The 17,261-nt window shown below is 34.9% G+C and overlaps 1 protein-coding gene, 1 long non-coding RNA gene, 3 other non-coding genes and 1 pseudogene across 7 annotated transcripts; 2 read left to right on the top strand and 4 right to left on the bottom strand.

Moving 5' to 3' along the window:
- Positions 1-2,513: 2,513 nt before the first annotated feature.
- LOC111022840 (uncharacterized) lies at positions 2,514-3,059 on the top strand. Its single transcript, XR_002603027.2, has 2 exons — positions 2,514-2,758; positions 2,843-3,059. It is a non-coding gene; the product is annotated as an uncharacterized LOC111022840 (long non-coding RNA).
- On the top strand, positions 2,980-3,073 carry LOC148211084 (small nucleolar RNA snoR31). The gene has a single exon (XR_015792071.1). It is a non-coding gene; the product is annotated as a small nucleolar RNA snoR31 (small nucleolar RNA).
- A 2,388-nt stretch (positions 3,074-5,461) lies between these two features.
- On the bottom strand, positions 5,462-10,544 carry LOC111026126 (L10-interacting MYB domain-containing protein). Of its 3 annotated transcripts, none has more exons than XM_088125553.1 (4): positions 10,261-10,544; positions 7,768-7,832; positions 6,307-7,380; positions 5,462-6,221 (listed from the first exon to the last, which is right to left on the bottom strand). In XM_088125553.1, exons 3-4 carry the CDS (start codon positions 6,649-6,651, stop codon positions 5,673-5,675), a joined length of 894 nt encoding a protein of 297 aa, XP_087981679.1. In that variant the 5' UTR covers positions 6,652-7,380; positions 7,768-7,832; positions 10,261-10,544; the 3' UTR covers positions 5,462-5,672. The 3 variants fall into 3 exon arrangements, with proteins under 3 accessions (XP_087981679.1, XP_022159819.2, XP_022159820.2); XM_022304127.2 differs by lacking the exon at positions 10,261-10,544 and having other exon boundaries at positions 6,307-6,652; positions 7,326-7,380; XM_022304128.2 differs by lacking the exon at positions 10,261-10,544 and having other exon boundaries at positions 6,307-6,652; positions 7,768-7,828.
- LOC148211083 (small nucleolar RNA SNORD34) lies at positions 10,144-10,229 on the bottom strand. Its single transcript, XR_015792095.1, has one exon. It is a non-coding gene; the product is annotated as a small nucleolar RNA SNORD34 (small nucleolar RNA).
- On the bottom strand, positions 10,288-10,407 carry LOC148211082 (small nucleolar RNA Z107/R87). Its single transcript, XR_015792072.1, has one exon. It is a non-coding gene; the product is annotated as a small nucleolar RNA Z107/R87 (small nucleolar RNA).
- Positions 10,545-13,384: 2,840 nt separating the features above from the next.
- On the bottom strand, positions 13,385-15,289 carry LOC111026072 (pectinesterase 2-like; annotated as a pseudogene).
- Positions 15,290-17,261: the final 1,972 nt, after the last annotated feature.

The following is a 17,261-nucleotide window of genomic DNA, read 5'->3' as shown; positions in this document are numbered from 1 at the left end:
GAGAATAATAATTTTTAAAATTAATAGATTAAAATTAATTAAAATTGTAAGTAGAATAACCAAAAATAATATTTTGATAGTAGAAAAAAATTACATAGAAAAAACAATATTTTAACCAAATACGGGAATGAAAGGAGTATCACGAACAACACAATCATTGGCTTCGAGTGTATCCATGCTATTAAAAATAAGCTCAACGCTATGTCAAGGTGGGTGGAGTGGCTATGAAGTTCGATACGAGTAAGGCCTATGATAGAGTGGAATGACCTTATCTTAGAGGTATTATGGAAAAGATGGGTTTTGCAAGTAGATGGGTGGAGCTAATTATGAAATGTGTGAAATCTGTTTGTTTTTCAGTTTTGATAAACGGTGTGCCGGGAAGTGAATTCATGCCTAACCGAGGTCTAAGACAAGGAGACCCGCTTTCTCCTTGCCTTTTTATTATTTGTGCGGAAGGGCTCTATGCTCTTATCAAAGAGGAGGAAAAGAAAATGAACATCACATGTTTGAAAATCAACAGGCAGTGCCCATCCATTTCACATTTATTTTATGCTGATGATTGTCTGTTGTTTTTCAAAGCTTCTACAGGTAATTGCAGGAGCATCAAAGGGATCCTGGAATCTTATGAAAAAGCATCTGGTCAATGTATTAATCTAGACAAATTGATGTTCATTGTGAGCAAGAATACGAAGGCACAAATGGTGGGGATGATCATGCAGGAGCTGATGGTGAATCACTTAGAGACCTTGAGTCAGTACTTGAGACTCACATCCCAAATAGGGCGGAACAATAACTTGGTGTTTTCTAATATTAGAGACAGAGTATGAAGAGCTCTCCAAGGCTGGAAAGGGAAACTGTTTTCGATGGGAGGGAAGGAAGTTCTCATTAAAACAGTAGCTTTAGTAATTCCAACTTATACTATGAGTTGTTTTAAATTTCCATAAAAATTAACCTTTTTGCTGATATAAATTATATGTGTGCTAGGTTATGGTGGGGAACGACGAACAAGGAAAATTCGTTGGCGTAGTTGGAAAAAGTTGTGTATCCCAAAAGACCAAGGAGGTTTGGGCTTCAGAGACACAGTATCTTTAACCAAGCCATGTTAGCTAAGCAAAGTTGGAAACTGTTCAAGATTCCTCTTAGCCTGGTTGCTCGGGTACTTAAGGGTCGATATTTCCCTAATGAAAGCTTCATCAAAGCTAAGTTGGGGAACAATCCCTCTTTTGTTAGGCGTAGTATACTGTGGGGGCCATGATATTCTTAGGAAGGGCTACCGATGGAGGATTGGCTCGGGTCTTGGTGTGAATATCGCGGATGATCCTTGGCTTTCAAGAATTAGAAACTTTAAGCCTACTTACGTGCACAACTCCTTGTCTAATACAACGGTTGCTTCGCTAATAAGGGAACCAGGGGTGTGGAACGACGAGGTCATTTGGAAGATGAAGCTGATCTAATTATTAATCCCCTAAGCAAGTACAACACTACTGACGAGATCATTTGGGGCTTCGACAAAAAAGGACTTTTTAAGGTTAAAAGTGCCTACAGATTATTCTGACATAATGAGTAGGTGGTGGAAGAAGTTTTGAAAAGTTAAAGTCCCCCAAGATTTTGCTTTGCTGTTAAAGATTATCCAAGATATCATCCCAACCTTAGCAAATCTTAGCTCTAAAGGAATTAAAACCAAAAAAGGATAACCCGCTCTGTCGAGAGAAAGAAGAGACATCTGTTTTGGAATTGCAGGTTTGTTCGGATTCTTTGGGCAATTTATTTGGATTTTAATGTTGGATCGTTTAATTTTGACAGGGTAGACTAGACGACTATGGATTATTTCGACTGGATTTGGAGAGACTCTCGGATCAGCACAAAAGACAAATAGGACTAATTCTTCTATGGTGTATCTGGACGTAAAGAAATCATATTGTCCACAACACAAATGAGCAGGCTTGCCCCCATAAGTTCACGATTCTTATTGAAAAGCAAGTTAAATGATTTTACAAAGAATCTTGAAAAGAACATGATCAAGGAAGAAAAGGAAGTTCTTGTGCCCGTCAGTTGGACTCCCCCGGCGCAACGCGACTACATGGGTGGATTCGCTGCATGCTAGCGGAATCAAGTGGATAGTTCGTGACTCGGAAGGACGTTCATCATGGCACGTTGTCTTCACCTACAAAGAAAATGATCCATCTAAGCTTTCGAAGCCCTAACAATCTAAGAAGGACTCGAAGCGATGAACCAATCCCTTACCCTTGAAGCTCAAATTAAAATAGATGTGGAATCAGACTATTTGGAAGGTGTGAACATCATCAATAAATCTTTCATGGAACTCACGATTTAGCAGGAAAGCGTGCGAAGAGGACTTTTCTTCTTGGTGGAATCTGTCTTGCCCTACGTGGCTTTCTGATTTATTGGTGGTTGACTTTTTAATTTTCTTTCTCTTTTTTTTTTTTTTTGCTGCTTCAAAAAAAAAAACAAAAAATAATAATAAAATAAAATACGGGAACGAAAGAAACCATTGCATCACGCAAAGAAGAGGACCACAAAGCCGTAATTCGGTAGAGTCCGTCACGGACTCGCCACGTGACCTCAACAAAATTAGGGCAAAATTCTGCTGTTCCTATAAATCAAGAGCGGCCGAAACTAAAGTCCCTCAGAAGCCAAATTCTTCAATGGCTGCGGTTGCAGCAATTTTTCTCTCACCCTCTGAGCTCGTATTAACAATATTATAGATCTAGATTCTGCATCAATGATCTTTATTCTTGTGAGTAACTTCTGATTTTTCATCCATTTTGTGTTTCTTTTTCCGATTCTTTGTTGGATCTTTACATTCTCTTTTATTTCTCAGATTTTCCGCGTCATTAGCCGGCCGTGAGACATTTTTCCCCCTCTCTTTTCTACCTTTGCTGGATGAAATTTGTTGTTCTTTTCCTGTGATTTATTTGTAAGTTTTCTCGCGTATGGTTGATTTCTTGGACGTACCAGTGGATGAGGATGAAGCAAATATTAATAATCCAACACTTGATCTGAGATAATGAATTCATTGTCTGCTGATGCTATTGTTAGCTTCTGAATCTATTTTGGTATTCCAATGCCATTGTTTTATTTATTTTTAGTTGATTTTCTAAGATGCATGTGGATGACATGTTGATTTTTCTCGTCTTTGGTACGTGTACAACTCTTGATCTGTGTTGTCCATCGGCCATTGCATCTGGATTACAGTCCTTTTTTCCTGTTCGAGTTTTGTGTTGTTACAATCACCTGTTTTAAATTCCTGTATTCCAAATATACCAGACGGATGAAAAAAATTCTACAGAGGTGTTTTCATTTGGCCATTGTGAAATTTTGTTCTTCGACTTTTCTTTCTTTAACATCAGAATTCATAAGTGTTTTCTTTGCTGAACATTCATGAAGTTTGCAAACCTCAATATATTATTTTGATCACATAGTATATTGAGGTTTGTAAATTTGGGCTATGAAGTTTTTAGCTCTGCCTATTTAGTCTATTAACTTCATAATATTTCAAAAGTTTTTTTATTCTAACCTGGAAAATTTATGCTACTCTACTTTGTAAAATTTACCATACTATTTATTATCAATCATATGTTACTAGAACACATCATTAGTTGGGTAGCAATATTTTCATAGCACAAATCAGCCTCGCAGTTTCATGTTCTATGAAGTTTGAGAATTTATATGTGAGTTTCAACTCCATTGGTTCTAGTCTTTTACATATGATAAATTTTGTGCCAGGAGAAACTGGGAAAGTTTCATTTCCTGTCCCTTCGAGTTATTATGTGTGGCTTTGTTATGGAAATAAAATATATATATTTGAAAGTTAAAATATGCTTTGTATTCTTTACTCTTCGTTTTTACATTCTTTGTTATTTCAATTTTCAATTTGATTATCTATCTTTTCTTTTTGTTTATTTTTCATTGTTATTTGAATTTTTTTTACACATTTTAACTGTTCTCTCCACTCTTTTTCATTTGCAAATTTGTCTTCATTGAATATTTTCAGTTCTATTTAAAAGTATTAAATGGAATAGAAAAACAATAAGAAAAAACGATGGAAAAGAAAGGGCAAGTATAGATGGGAAAATCATACATATTTGAAATGGATGAACTGCAAATAATTTGTATAAGAAAATTTTGGTTTGAAGGTGGAAAATTTTGCAGTAAAAAGAAAGTGAAGATTGTAACAAATGAAAAAAATTATCATGAAAGTTGAAACAAGGGAGGAGAGAGAATACTCATTATGTCTTTTACTGATCAGAACTTCGGCTGCTTCAACTTCAACTCTATGCCTGGTGGGGCAAACAACGTGGGTTGATTTAGCAGAGACGACGGGCACCTCCATTCCTCCAAAGTCCATTAAAATAAAGAGAGAAAAAGAGATTGTATTGAAAAATCATACTTTAAAATAGTTGAACTGTAAGTATATTTTGTAAAGAAGAATGAAAGAAATTTGTTTGTAGGAAAAGAATTTCAAATAATTAGGAAAAAGAGAAGGAAAAAAAAAAGATAAACAGTTTCCTTGAAGCTTAAACAAGGATAAGAAAGAGTGTAATTTGAGGGAGCATACAAATATAATGGCCGTTTGAGATTTTAAAAATGTGAGATTTGTTGTAAGTAGTAAACTACGAATATACCAAAATTATGAAAGAAGTGTACAAGATTTTCAAATGAAATTTTCTACCAAATTTCATGAATCAATGAACTACACATTGCCTTGAACAAATATGTGGTGTAACTAATTGATTGGAGTACTATGAATTCAATATATGGTGTTTAGGTAGTGAGACGCAAGTCGGTATGGGAATCTAAGTTTTTATTTGGTCTATTAAGCGGCAAAAACTAATGATTTAGTCTTCATATCATATAATATGATATGTCACTTCATATCATATTATATGAAGTGACATTTGATATGTTTAATTTTGTATGATGTAGCATTTGTGTTAAAAAAATAAAAAACTGAGATGAAACTTTTAGGGAAGGATTCCCCATTATACTGGCACGAGTTTCCTTACCCATGTCAATTGAGAATGGGAGTGCATCCTCGTAATTAAACAGAATATCTAAAGGTTTAATAATGAAGATTGACTTATAAATACTATCAAAGAATCAATTATCGATTTTGAGAACATAAGTTTCTATCGATTAAAAAGAAAAGATGTTACTACCAATTTTCAGATGAATCGTTTGGAGAGAAGCTTTCAAACCAAGTCGAGGGGTAAGACTTTTGAATTCATAACGTTGATTAAGTGTCATCTATAATGGAGTAAACATATATTTTCCCAAGAACACCATTCAAAATCTCTCTTTAATCATCCATCTCCATGATTCTTTATCATCACATGTTTTTAAATATTCCACATATAGCTTGAACTAAATGATCAAATTTGATGTCACAGTCATCTAAATGGTAACTAGTAGCATCATTCCTGAAAATACAAGACATCTCTTCTAAAAAAAATACCATTCATTCTTAAACTCTACCAGCACAATCATATAATATGATAGTATTATATACATGATCTATCTACACCACAAAAGGAAAAGAAAAAAAAAATCAACTATTGAAAAATCTAGAACACTAAAAATTGGAAAAAAAAAAAATAGTGGTCCTAATAAAAGGAAGAAAAATGAAAATTTACAAGCCTAACATTAAAATGTCAAAATCGTTTTTGCTTAAGCCATGTGATTTGTATCTCAGGCTTTTGTAAAGCAACAAACATTTCTCTATTTTCTCTTTTGATAAGGATGTCAGCAGCCTTCATATACAACTCATCACCCTCTATTATCCCAGGTAGGCCTCTTAAAGTATCCATAACTTCAAGAGTACTGCATCCTGGTAAATCTCTTCTTCTATATTCTATGGCGTCGCAAAGACGATCTAATGCATCAAACAACTTAGAAGATCCAACCTTTGAATCTACCTTTTTCCTCTTCTTCTCGCTCCCTTGAGTGTAGTAGGTTCCACTAGTATTAACCTCATTAGTGTTACTTTCAACATTGTTAAACTCCTCATTCTCGTTGTTTGTGTCTCCCATTGTATCATCATTATAATCTTCGACCTTATCGCTCGTAGCATCAAGTAAAACAACTTGCGATGGGGTTGGGGCCCATGCTCCTCCATCGACCGCAACATCCTTGAAAAGAATGTTTAAAAGCTCAACATTTTGTAGTCCTCTCGCACGGAATTTGGCAGCCTCAGGAAGAACCTATAGAGGAATATTTGTAATAGTAATGTTATTAGATCATTCACACCTACCATTAAAAACTAAAATCCTCATACAATTTCATTACCTTTAATTTGTTATCCCACCATTGAGTAGTTGCCTCAATTGTTTGTCTTAAAGGATCCCATTCTAATCCTTTCTCAGTTCCAACCAAATCATTCCAAACTTGCCAATCTTTCTTGAGTGTTGTCCATTTGTTCTTAAGTTGCTTGTATCCGTAATTTCTTCCGGTCTTTTCATAGAAGTTTTTAACCACATTTCTCCATCCAATCTTACTAAAATGACCACGAGGTCTATTCCCATTTAAAGTTTCACCAACACATACATGTATGAAGGAATCAAGAGTAACATCATCCCAAATAGCCTTGATTTGCCTCTCTCTTTCATCACTAGTAGCTATACTCCTAGACATTCTAAAAGATAAATAGTATAATAAAGTATTTTAAATTAGTTTTGCCTGATTACATAAAACACAGTAAAAACCAGAGATGAAAATAGGAACAGATAGACAGTTTTGAAATGTAAAGAGCATTAAATTAAATGATACTATTTTCTCTATGACCCAGCAGTACTTCCTGACTAGAACTGATAAAAGTTTTACTGAAATGAGGATTGAAAGAAAAGATAAACTCGAGTCTCAGATAAACCATCAGAAAATGGTAAGGAATTGATGTACACAGGTAGCCACAGACCTAACTAATTAAATACACAAGATGACAAGGAGAAAATTACTTAAAATCTTTTATTTCCCTTCTTTCCTTTTTTCTTTCGTGATCAGAAGTAAACATATCAATCAACAAGAAAATTTAGATGAACTAAAAAGCCCCACCATAATATATGGTCGGAAACCACTATCCAGAGGAGTTTTCGCTTTCAGCGCCATCTTATCCCGGAAAAATCATTGGAGGAGGCAGGAACAAAACGGCTGATAATTTTATTAAGTTGGATATATGAAAGAGAAATTACACCTCGAATTTTGAGTCCATATCCAATGGTTATTAAGGCAAACTCATTCAATAAATTTTCAACGGAAAAGACCAAATAAGTAAAGCGTCCATAGACTAGCAATCCCCTGTCTACAAATACCTGGTGCACAATCCCAAATCTCTATCGCGAAAGCACCCTCTAGCTTCTCTCTTCTCTGATACGATGGATTTCAAAAATCACCCATTAGGATAAAAAGTTTAGTGATTAGAAACTACTGGATTTAATTAATTCAAGTGATGCCAAGAAAATTGAACAATAAGAAACAATGGTGAATTAATTGAGGTAAACAGTTGAATAATTCTAGGATCTGTAATTGGTTTGCATAAACGTAAAGAAATTGGATGAACAAGACGGGGATTTCGAGTGATGAAAAAAAACCCAATTGGGTTTCTTCATCATCCGCAGATTTGACTTCAAATTTCGGAAATCGTTTCAACCCAACAAAACAGAAACGGCAAAACAGAATGGAGTTCTTGATAAAAATTCGAAACTGAAATCGTAGAAGAAAGAAGAAAACAGAGTTGAAAAATTAGAAGCGTACCTTGAGAGAGGCAATGATGGAGTTGTGGGTGTGGATTAGAGAAGCACAAATGGAAGTGGAAGTGGCTGGAGCAAGGAACCACATATTAGGCCAGAAACAGAGGTGAGGACTGGAGCAAAGCAAGCATCAAACAAAAGGACATTTTGGTATATAATATAATTACCATTTTCCAAAGTGCTTTTTTATAGTCAATTACACGACCAAAAGCACTTCTTATTTACCCTTTAATAAAGCACTTTAAAAAAGCACTTTCTATATGTTATTCCCATCATGAATTTTTTGACGCGCATCCGAACGTAGGCTTACAAAAGAAAATAGTCATCTCTGGAATAGGGAAAGAAAAAGTAGGACTACGAAATATGGATGAAGGCTACCATAACTATACCTTAATAATAATTGGAACCTATTTATTTTAAGATCGTTAATTTACTTATTATTATTTTCAGTACTAATTTATCGAAATTAATCTGGATCATTTATATATAGTTAAACATTCACCTCATTTTACATTACTGTAAATTCGATATGATATTTTATTTTAAGAAAAAAGAGACATGGGCAAAAGCCATATCCTTTATTTATTACTTTGTTTTTTCTTTTAAAGCCGTGTCTTTTAGTTTAGTTTTTGTCCATATTTGGTAAACAAAATATTATGTATAAAAAGCTAAATATATATTTTAATCTATAATAAATGATTTTGCAATTTTATCCTTATTGTTAAAAAAGTTGTAATCCAATTCCTTATGTTATGAAAATTTTAATGTAACATTTACATATTGGTTTGCAGCCACTGATCGTTTTCCCAAATAGCCTTTATACTGAAATTTCTTGCCATAACTCCTGGATTTTGGATAGTGGTTTCCGTACCATATGTTATGGTGGAACTTTTTAGTTTTGTTGATTGATACATGTTTACTTCTGATAACGAGAGAAAAAATGAAAGAAAAGATATCAAGTACTTCCATTTTCTGATGGCTTTTCGAGACTCAGGTTTATACCTTCTTTAAATCCTCATTTCGATAAAACTTCGTCAATTATAATCAGGAAGAACTACTGGGTCATAAAGAAAATAGTTTCATTTAATACTCATTACATTTCAAAACTGTCTATTTGTTACTATTTTCACAATAGTTTTAACTGTTTCTACTTTATTCTGTTATTTATCTTTTAGAATGTCTAGGAGTATAGCCACATTTACATATTGGTTTGAAACACCTGATTTTTAGGTAATTACAAGGCCACTTTACTTTCGAGATGATGGGATGAAAGTGGACTTGTAGTGTTCTTATTTAAGAAAAAAAAACCAGTTTCTTCTCATATTGTTTTCCCTTGAAATATGAAACAATTGTAGCCTTCTATATCTTAAAACTTTTAAGACACTAATAATCATTTGTTAACTAAACTAAAATGAATCTCCAAACTAATAAATCTTACAGATAGTTTAATATCTACTAGATCTCTAAGATTTCAACTATGTTTCAAATAAATCAATATATTTATAATGTATATAGTAGAGACCTTTAAGATAGTTCACAAACCTATAAAATACAATGGTTTTGGAGAGATATATCAAAGAACTAACCTGAAAGTTGTTTAAGAATCTATTAAGCAGAAGTTCAGGGCTAAAACTTTAATTCAAATATATCATGAAATGAAATACTACAAATGTAAAAATTTCCCTTAAATCCATGTTTAATAGAAGGTATAACGATTTGGAACCATTCAACTACTTTGTAAGTGTAGATGCACTGGTCTTCACATAGTTATTTACCAAGAACTCAATTATGTTTAATAACTTTATTGTATTCCAATAGGCCACAGATGAAACCTGCGAAATTATCAAAATCATTCTTAATTTAAAGTATATGAATACCAAACATGCAAATTTCTAGACATCCTCAAGGAGTATCAAAACTCTGCATAGAAGGAAGAAAATCAAATGAGGCATAAAATTCATATTTCAACTTTGAGGGTACGAAGAGCTATAGAAACCCTAGGGACAGAATAATAATAAAATTGATGATTAAACACTAAAAAAATAGCGCTTAAATATAAATTTTATCATATTCAATCTCTTTTTTCTTTTTTGAGAACAAATTGAAGCTTCGTACTTCGAAATCGATCAAACTGATACCGCGATTAAAATCGAGATGTAAACGCACTTTAATTCGAACAAAGATCTTTAGTATCTCTGATTATTTTCTTCTAATAATTGTACTGCTAAATCTACGAAAAAACAGAGTGACGACAACTTTATTAGCGTAACAAAACTCGATGACAGCTCAGGCGCACGGATAGTAGCGAAAAAATGAGCAACCAGAAACGAAAATGATATCAGATCAGTTTCAAAGTCACAGCAAGAAATATAAATCTAAATCAGGCCTCAGACATCGAATTCAAATTCATGTATAAGTTAGTCAGACAATGTAGGCAAATCGAAATTTCAATCATCACCGGCCTGATTCCGAGAACAAAAATTAAAAGAAAACAAACCAATTCGTGAAAATTGCCGAGTGAAGAGATCGCTCAGTTCAGCGGGGTATTCGACACGCAAAGATCTTTCTCTCTCTCAAATAGAAAGAGGAAAGCTCTGCAATCCGGTCTGTTGAGCTTGAATTTTACGGAGTCGTCACTGCGATCTTCTTCACCAGCTTTCAAACGAAGAAAATTTTACAGAGATTTAGGGTTGGAAGAGAAGAAAGACGGGATTGTAATCGGGAGAGGCATTGGCAATGAGGGCGCTGTGTAATTGAGGATTTATATAGTGGATGAGACTAGGGTTTCTCCCCTTCAACTCTTGGGTTAAAACTGCCCATTTTTCTGCGAAAATACGAAAATGACCCGCCCCTCGCTCGTACCATTGGTTATGCGGTTTTAGTGATCCTTTGGAGTGTATTTATTTGTTTTTTGCTGTGTTATATGTGAAAATCAATTTTTAGTTTTTTTTTTAAATTAATGTTAAAAAAATGACATATATGATATTGTTTGAAAACCATTTGAGTAGAAAAATCGCAATCATTAACTACAATTTCATATAATGTTGAACACGCAACTATTGACTGCGATTTAACAGGAATGGTTGTGCCTTCATGTCACGTGGCTCCAGCAAGACAATGAAAGTCACATGGGTACGATAGCCTCCTCATTAGCAATTTCTTTCGGATTAATGTTTTATTTGTCCCCAAGGATAGCTTGGGTGGTTTGAGGTCTCAAGAAATATTCCCGATGTCTTGGGTTTAAGACACATGGAACACAACCCCACCACGCACCCGAGGTCTCTCTGATTTATAGAAGGAGTCTCTTTGAGGTGGCTTAGATGGACCCACTAGCTCGACTAGGTCAGGTTGAATCAACCTAGTCGGGTAGTTCGACCCGGTAAGTTTAACTTGAGCGATTGACTTACGTTGCACATGTGGGTGACCATCTAGTGGATGTGTCTATTGTAGGATGATAAAATATCTAAATGGTCTTTAGGGGAGAGTATTTTTCCATTGTTCTAAAATTCCAAATTCTTCGTAAGAGTTGTTCTTTTATTCCTCTAAAAAGATCATTATAACAAGTTTGATCTTAAACCGTAGAAAAGATTAAGTTTATTCTTGCTCCCAAAAAAAGAATAGATTAACGGTTGGACTTTAAACCGTGAAAAGAGTCGAAATTTTTTAGTAGTCAAACTATCAAACACCCAAGAGGTACTTGGGGAGAGGAGTAAGTCGAGTTTTTCCATACGACTATAATAAGTTATATGTGTAATTTTCTTTTAACAATCTTATTTATTCTTACAGTTAATTTCCGATTATCATTTTACATTAAATGAATTGCTCGAATGTATTATTGTGAGTATATTGTTACTTTTTAGTTTTATTGATTGATAGTTATTTGGTTGGTAGCCACATAGAAAGTGTTAAGAAACCCTCTCGGTCTACTCTAAGATTATTTTTCATATTTGCTCCTCATTTCGAGTCAAGAGATAGATAAGTAGACACATCTTATTGCACTGATCAAGAGTGTTTGTGGTGATTGAGGAAGTCGACGACCAAGAAGTAAGTCATCTATTAGCTAAACATTAGTTTTATGACTAGATTCCATCTCTAAGTCCCTGTAGAAGAAAGGAAGAAAATTTTCACGGTCTCTACCTTAGGGTAAACCGTCGCCTCTCAGACTCGTGATCTTACCAGAAAGGCCAATGTAGACAATAACTTCTCCCCAAGTAGTCCCTCTATTCCCAAAACCTTAAAAAGGATTCTAATTGGCCTTTTAAACAACTCACGATTATCATATCTATCTATTTTGCGCTAACAACTAATGCGTTCTACTTATTGAACATGGTTCTATGGTCTTGATAAAGATAATTTTATCTTGTTAGATATTCAATCAAGGCTATATTACATGGAGCACAACATATATAAAATAGATTACAAAATATTATAACTATAATTCATACTTATTAGATCTCGTGGTCGAAAACTTAATATATATTGCTATTACAAGAAAGGAAATCCTTAGGAACACTCTGTCAATTTCTGATAAAAAAATGCATATCAAGAAAGTATCATTCAAACCAACGAGTGCATTGTCTCTTTCAGAAAGAGTTCTGTATAGATATCATTGAACCGTTGCCGAGATTTCTCAAGTTTTAAATATCCTTGAAATTCCTCAATTTAAAATTAAGTTCAGTTAGCACATAAATTGTTCATGAGTGTAGTTTACTAGTAGTACTATTAGCCTAAACACTATGTATCCATTGCAGTTGCCAATAGTTCCCTTTTTTTTTCCTCTATTGGAAGAGTGACTCTTGCTTCGTAAACTATGCTTGCCGCCTCTCTAATCTCGTCTCAAGCTATGGTATAGACAGAGTTTCCTTCCCCTATCATAAATAAAGAAAAGTAGGGTAGCTAGTGTCCTTAATCGTTGACTTGAAACACTTATTGGTAAGAAGTACTATTGGATTTGTTGAAACCACACCTACTCTTAATCTAGTCTTGACTTTTGCCCTTTAAGAATTTTCTAAAACCTCAACAAAATTTCTTTCTAGTTGAATTCTTACAAGAGCTCCTGGACTACCGTTTCCACTCTTAGCCTACTGATTGATGCTAGAGTTCTTGTTGGTGGAGTTCTTGCCCTACGTCTTGGTTCTTAGTCCCATCTTGCATGCCAACAAGTGTTCTAGAAAGAATGACTTGGTTTCATGTACCTAATACAACTCCAAATTTATTACTTAATTTCAGATAAAATTATAATATAATTGATTGTAAATTAATTTGATTAATTGAACCCACATTGATAAAAAAAATTATAAAGTTTAAATTAAACCATATTCACCCCTAAAATTTCACCTCCCTAAAATTATCATACTGATACCAATACTTTCAATAAATCTTAAAAATAGTTAGTTTGATACGAGTACTTTCAATAAATCTTAAAAATAGTTAGTTTGTATGAAGTGTTTCAACGTTACTTTCAAAAATCTTACAATGAAAATTTGAAGACCCTCCCCAACAATTGATATATGAATCAAAGATGTTACAACACAATAACACCAACTTCATGTGTTTTATGTAGCTAAAAGTAAACGAATTGAAGATCAAAATCACAGATTTTGCAAGTCTACTTTCAAGTTTCAAAGGCTAGCAGTGAATGGCACTCCAGTCCCAGGCAGCCATGACTTCCCAGCAATAAAATTCTCAACAGTAAACTTTGATGCTTCTGTGGCACTTGTAATTACTCTATAACCCTTCCATTTCACCCTATTGTTGGTAGAAGAACCAGGCCCAAAATTGTTATACTCTCCATAATACAATGTATTAAGACCAAAGTTACCCTTCCATTCCAACCACCCTGCAGGGTTCACCAAGTCATCCAAGTAGTTCTGCAAGTAGACCGTGCGAGAGTACTCCTTCCCTGGCCTCCCCAAGTAAGTTCTAATCAAGCTTCAAACCGGTTCGAGGTCAGCTGCAGCCATCACCCTCGAGTTGTGGATCGAGATTCCGGTGTTCTGCTTCGGGTTCGTGCGACCTTGGGTGGTCACGATGCAATATGTGTGGCCAGAGATAGGTTTTCTTGCGTAGATCATGCAGTTTTGGAGGACCACAGCGGCATTGCCGAAGATGAAATCAATGGTGCCGTAGATGTAGCACTCCTTGTAGAATTGTCTTTGGGAATGGACGAAGAGAGTGGCTTGATATCCCTCGAAGCTGCACCGGAAGAAGACGGAGAAATCGGAGCCTGATCGGAGGGCTACAGCTTGGTGGTCTTTCACAGTGTTCCGGAATGTGATGCCACAGGCAATAAAACGTTCTCCACTCACAGTTGAAAAAAGTCACAAAATCACAAAGTGTTTGTTATAGGAAAGAGAATTATCACCGTATATAAGAGAAGATAATTATCTCCACTATGAGACCTTTTAAGTGGAATCAAGAATAAAATCATGAGGGCTATGTCCAAAAAGGACAATATCATACTATTATTATTATGGGGAGTACTGTGATACGATATTGTTAATTCAATTAAAATCTTCATCTAATAATTTTTTGGGTCTAAACTCCATTATAGTCTCCAAACTTTAAACATCATTCTATTTTGATTTCTTATCAAAATATTTATTTTAGTTAGTAAACATTTAAAATTACGGTCAATTTTCAAAACGTCTCTATTTTATTCCATGCACCTTAAGTTTTTTCTATTTTAGTTTCTACTCTCTTTTTTAACATTTTAGCCGTAGAATGTTATTTTATGTCTTAGTTTAAACATGAGGTTGGGTCACTAAATGATTCTATTTCAAAAATTCAAAACTAAAAGTAGAATCATTCTCAAAGTTCAAAGAAACAAAATAGAAAAAAATAGAAAAAAATGGAGAGACTTACCAACAGTAGCAGAATTGAAAGTTGTGAGCCTCCTCCAACACTTCATTATTCAATCCATCCACCAGAAGCATTATATTCTTCATCTCATTCCCAATCACCACATTCTCCTCGTAAACCCCTCTTTTCACATATATCACAAATCTCCCGCTCCCGCTCCTCCTCCCCACCGCTGCCAACGCCGCCGTAATCATCCGATAATTCCCCGACCCATCCTGTGCCACCACCAGATTGGCCTTCGGCGATGCCGAATGCAGCAGCTGCCGGTCTCCGGCCCGAACCCACGTTGGAAACTTCCCTCTGTAACCCATCTCTTATTTGGATTCCGAGTAGTTATTCATTGCCAAACTGTTGCTTATAAGCTTCGTCACGTTATTGTTATTCAGCAGCAGCAGGAAAGCTAGGTGGAGGTCTGCGAACCCAGCGCGACACGTGTCGAGATTGGTGAGGGCGGAGCTGAGCCACGTCTGAATGTCGAAATCAGAATATTTGTGGGAGAGTGTTTTGTTGAGATGGAGGATTGTGGTTTGGTAAAGGTGTAAGCAATCGTCTAAGGCGGCTCTCTGTTTTTGGTTTCGGCATTTTCAGCGGAGTTGGTTTGTGAGAGTTTGTGCTGCGAGAGCTGTGTCCATGGCGATTTTGTGAGCCATTTTATTAAACTCCGACTCCGAGAGCTTCGTTGGGTAGAAATATTTGGCGTTTGAGAAGTGGTTGCAAAGGTCGGGGTATGGTGTTCGGCTGCACCATTGGTCGATAGCGTTGGACCGAGAGGGATGGGGAGACTAATGAAAGAACAAACGAAGAAAGGAGAACAATGGAAAAATGGAGCTTTTGAAATAATTGAATCATCATTTTCAGATTTGTTTTTCTTTTGGGTTTTTTTTTTGATATCGATGGTTTTAGCCTTCAATGAAGTAAGTGGCTGTTTATGTAGGAGAAGGGAAGAGGGGGATTTTCATGAAAATGGTAGTAAACTATGGGAATATAATATTATTGATATTTTTTTTTAGAAAAAATGGGAATATTATTGTTTATTTCTATCAAATGGATAAAAAATAATTGGACTACCATTGAAATAAAAAAGAGAGAGATAAATGCATAAAGGAAGAAAAAAAAAACTAAAATAAATTGGAAAGTACTATTAGTATTGATTGGTGAGGATTATTTTGTCTTGATCCCATTGAAGGTTTGACAATTAAGATAGATAAATAAAAAAACAAATATGGGTAGAGATTCAAATTTAATCTCTTTTGACTACATTGAACTAGCCAGCTATATTAGATAGAATATATAATATGTGAAGTTCGCGTTTTAAAACGTTTACACTTGTCAAAGTGAGCATAGCTCAACGGTAATTGACATCTCCAATATAGAGGTTGTGAGTTCAATCCCCCACCACACTTATTGTAATGAAAAAAAACGTACATACTTGGTTTATAAAATTATCTTCAAATATTTCAAGACATTTTAGTTAATACAATGTAAATATTGTCTAGATATTCCTATATCTGCACAATATTACAATTATAGAAAAGAAGAAGAAAAAATCTAACAAATGTATTGGTCAATCTTTCCTTCTTAAAAAATAAGCAATCAATACATTATATTGTGTTGGATTTGACCATTTGTTTTTGCATGGAAATAAAAGATCTTCAATGAGGTTTTATGAAGTTTTTATTTTTATTCTTTTTATTATCCAAGAGTAGGTGACTCTTTGGCTAAGACCTCAAGGATATTCTTTGAGCCCAGGCCACCCAAGCTATCTATTGGGGATAGTGAGGTTTTATGATGTTAGCGCGGTTTAAAATGTAATATGAATTGATTGGTTATCACTCTAAATCTCAATATAACTAAGCATATATTCTTGATCAAAAAGTCGAGGTTTCGAATCTCCACCCATATATCGTTATCTAAAAAAAGACTTTAACAAGACATTGTAATCATTTATTTATATATATTGTGATAATTTCTTTACATAGAATCATGCATCAACATTTGCGCCATACGTGGGAATAACATTTATGTAAAGTTTATGTGCTTTCAAAATAGCTTACGGTTCCCAAGGTTCTAACAACTATAACATTGAACACTCGAATCTGTTAAACAATGACATACCAGAGAAGGAGGCTCCCAGATTTCCAAAACCTACTAAGCCAAGAACCGGAGCAAATACCAAGAAGACCAAATCTACTCCAGTAGAGGAGGTCCTGACCACCGAGCTGCAGTATGAGCCTGAGATCCCTCGTTATCCCAAGAAATGCAAGCAGAAGCTAGACAACAATTAAACCAAGAATGGCGTGCACCGACCTATTGAGAAGCTAGTTCTCATAAGGAACGACAGACCTCGCCTTGCGATCGATTCTCTTTTCCCTACTTTCCTAGAGAGAAGATGAAGACTTACGAGACACTATCATCCATAAACGAGCTCAGGGATAGGATGTACTCATAAGAAGCAACACTAGGAGGATTCTGTAGGCAATTTCATATACAGTTGACTAGTTGAAGAGAGAACTAGTCATCAAGATCAAAGGCGACCTTAAAAAGACCAAAGATAAGCCTACTTTTGATGATGACGAGCCTGAACCAACCTTCATTCAGACTATATTCTTAACCTGTCGGTCTCGTAAGGGAGCTACT

This window comes from Momordica charantia, assembly GCF_013281855.1.
Source record: "Momordica charantia cultivar OHB3-1 chromosome 6 unlocalized genomic scaffold, Mcharantia_2.0 BLBB01000006.1, whole genome shotgun sequence".
Lineage (NCBI taxonomy): Eukaryota > Viridiplantae > Streptophyta > Magnoliopsida > Cucurbitales > Cucurbitaceae > Momordica > Momordica charantia.
Note: the sequence above shows the minus strand (reverse complement) of the source record. Positions and strands in the feature narration are given on the sequence as shown.

What these genes read in the sequence shown, in the direction of transcription:
- LOC111026126 (XM_088125553.1), bottom strand. Translation starts at nt 6,651, where the DNA reads ATGTCTAGGAGTATAGCTACTAGTGATGAAAGAGAGAGGCAAATCAAG. An exon ending in GGTGGGATAACAAATTAAAG is followed by an intron (nt 6,222 to 6,306) that starts GTAATGAAATTG and finishes ATTCCTCTATAG; the next exon opens with GTTCTTCCTGAGGCTGCCAA.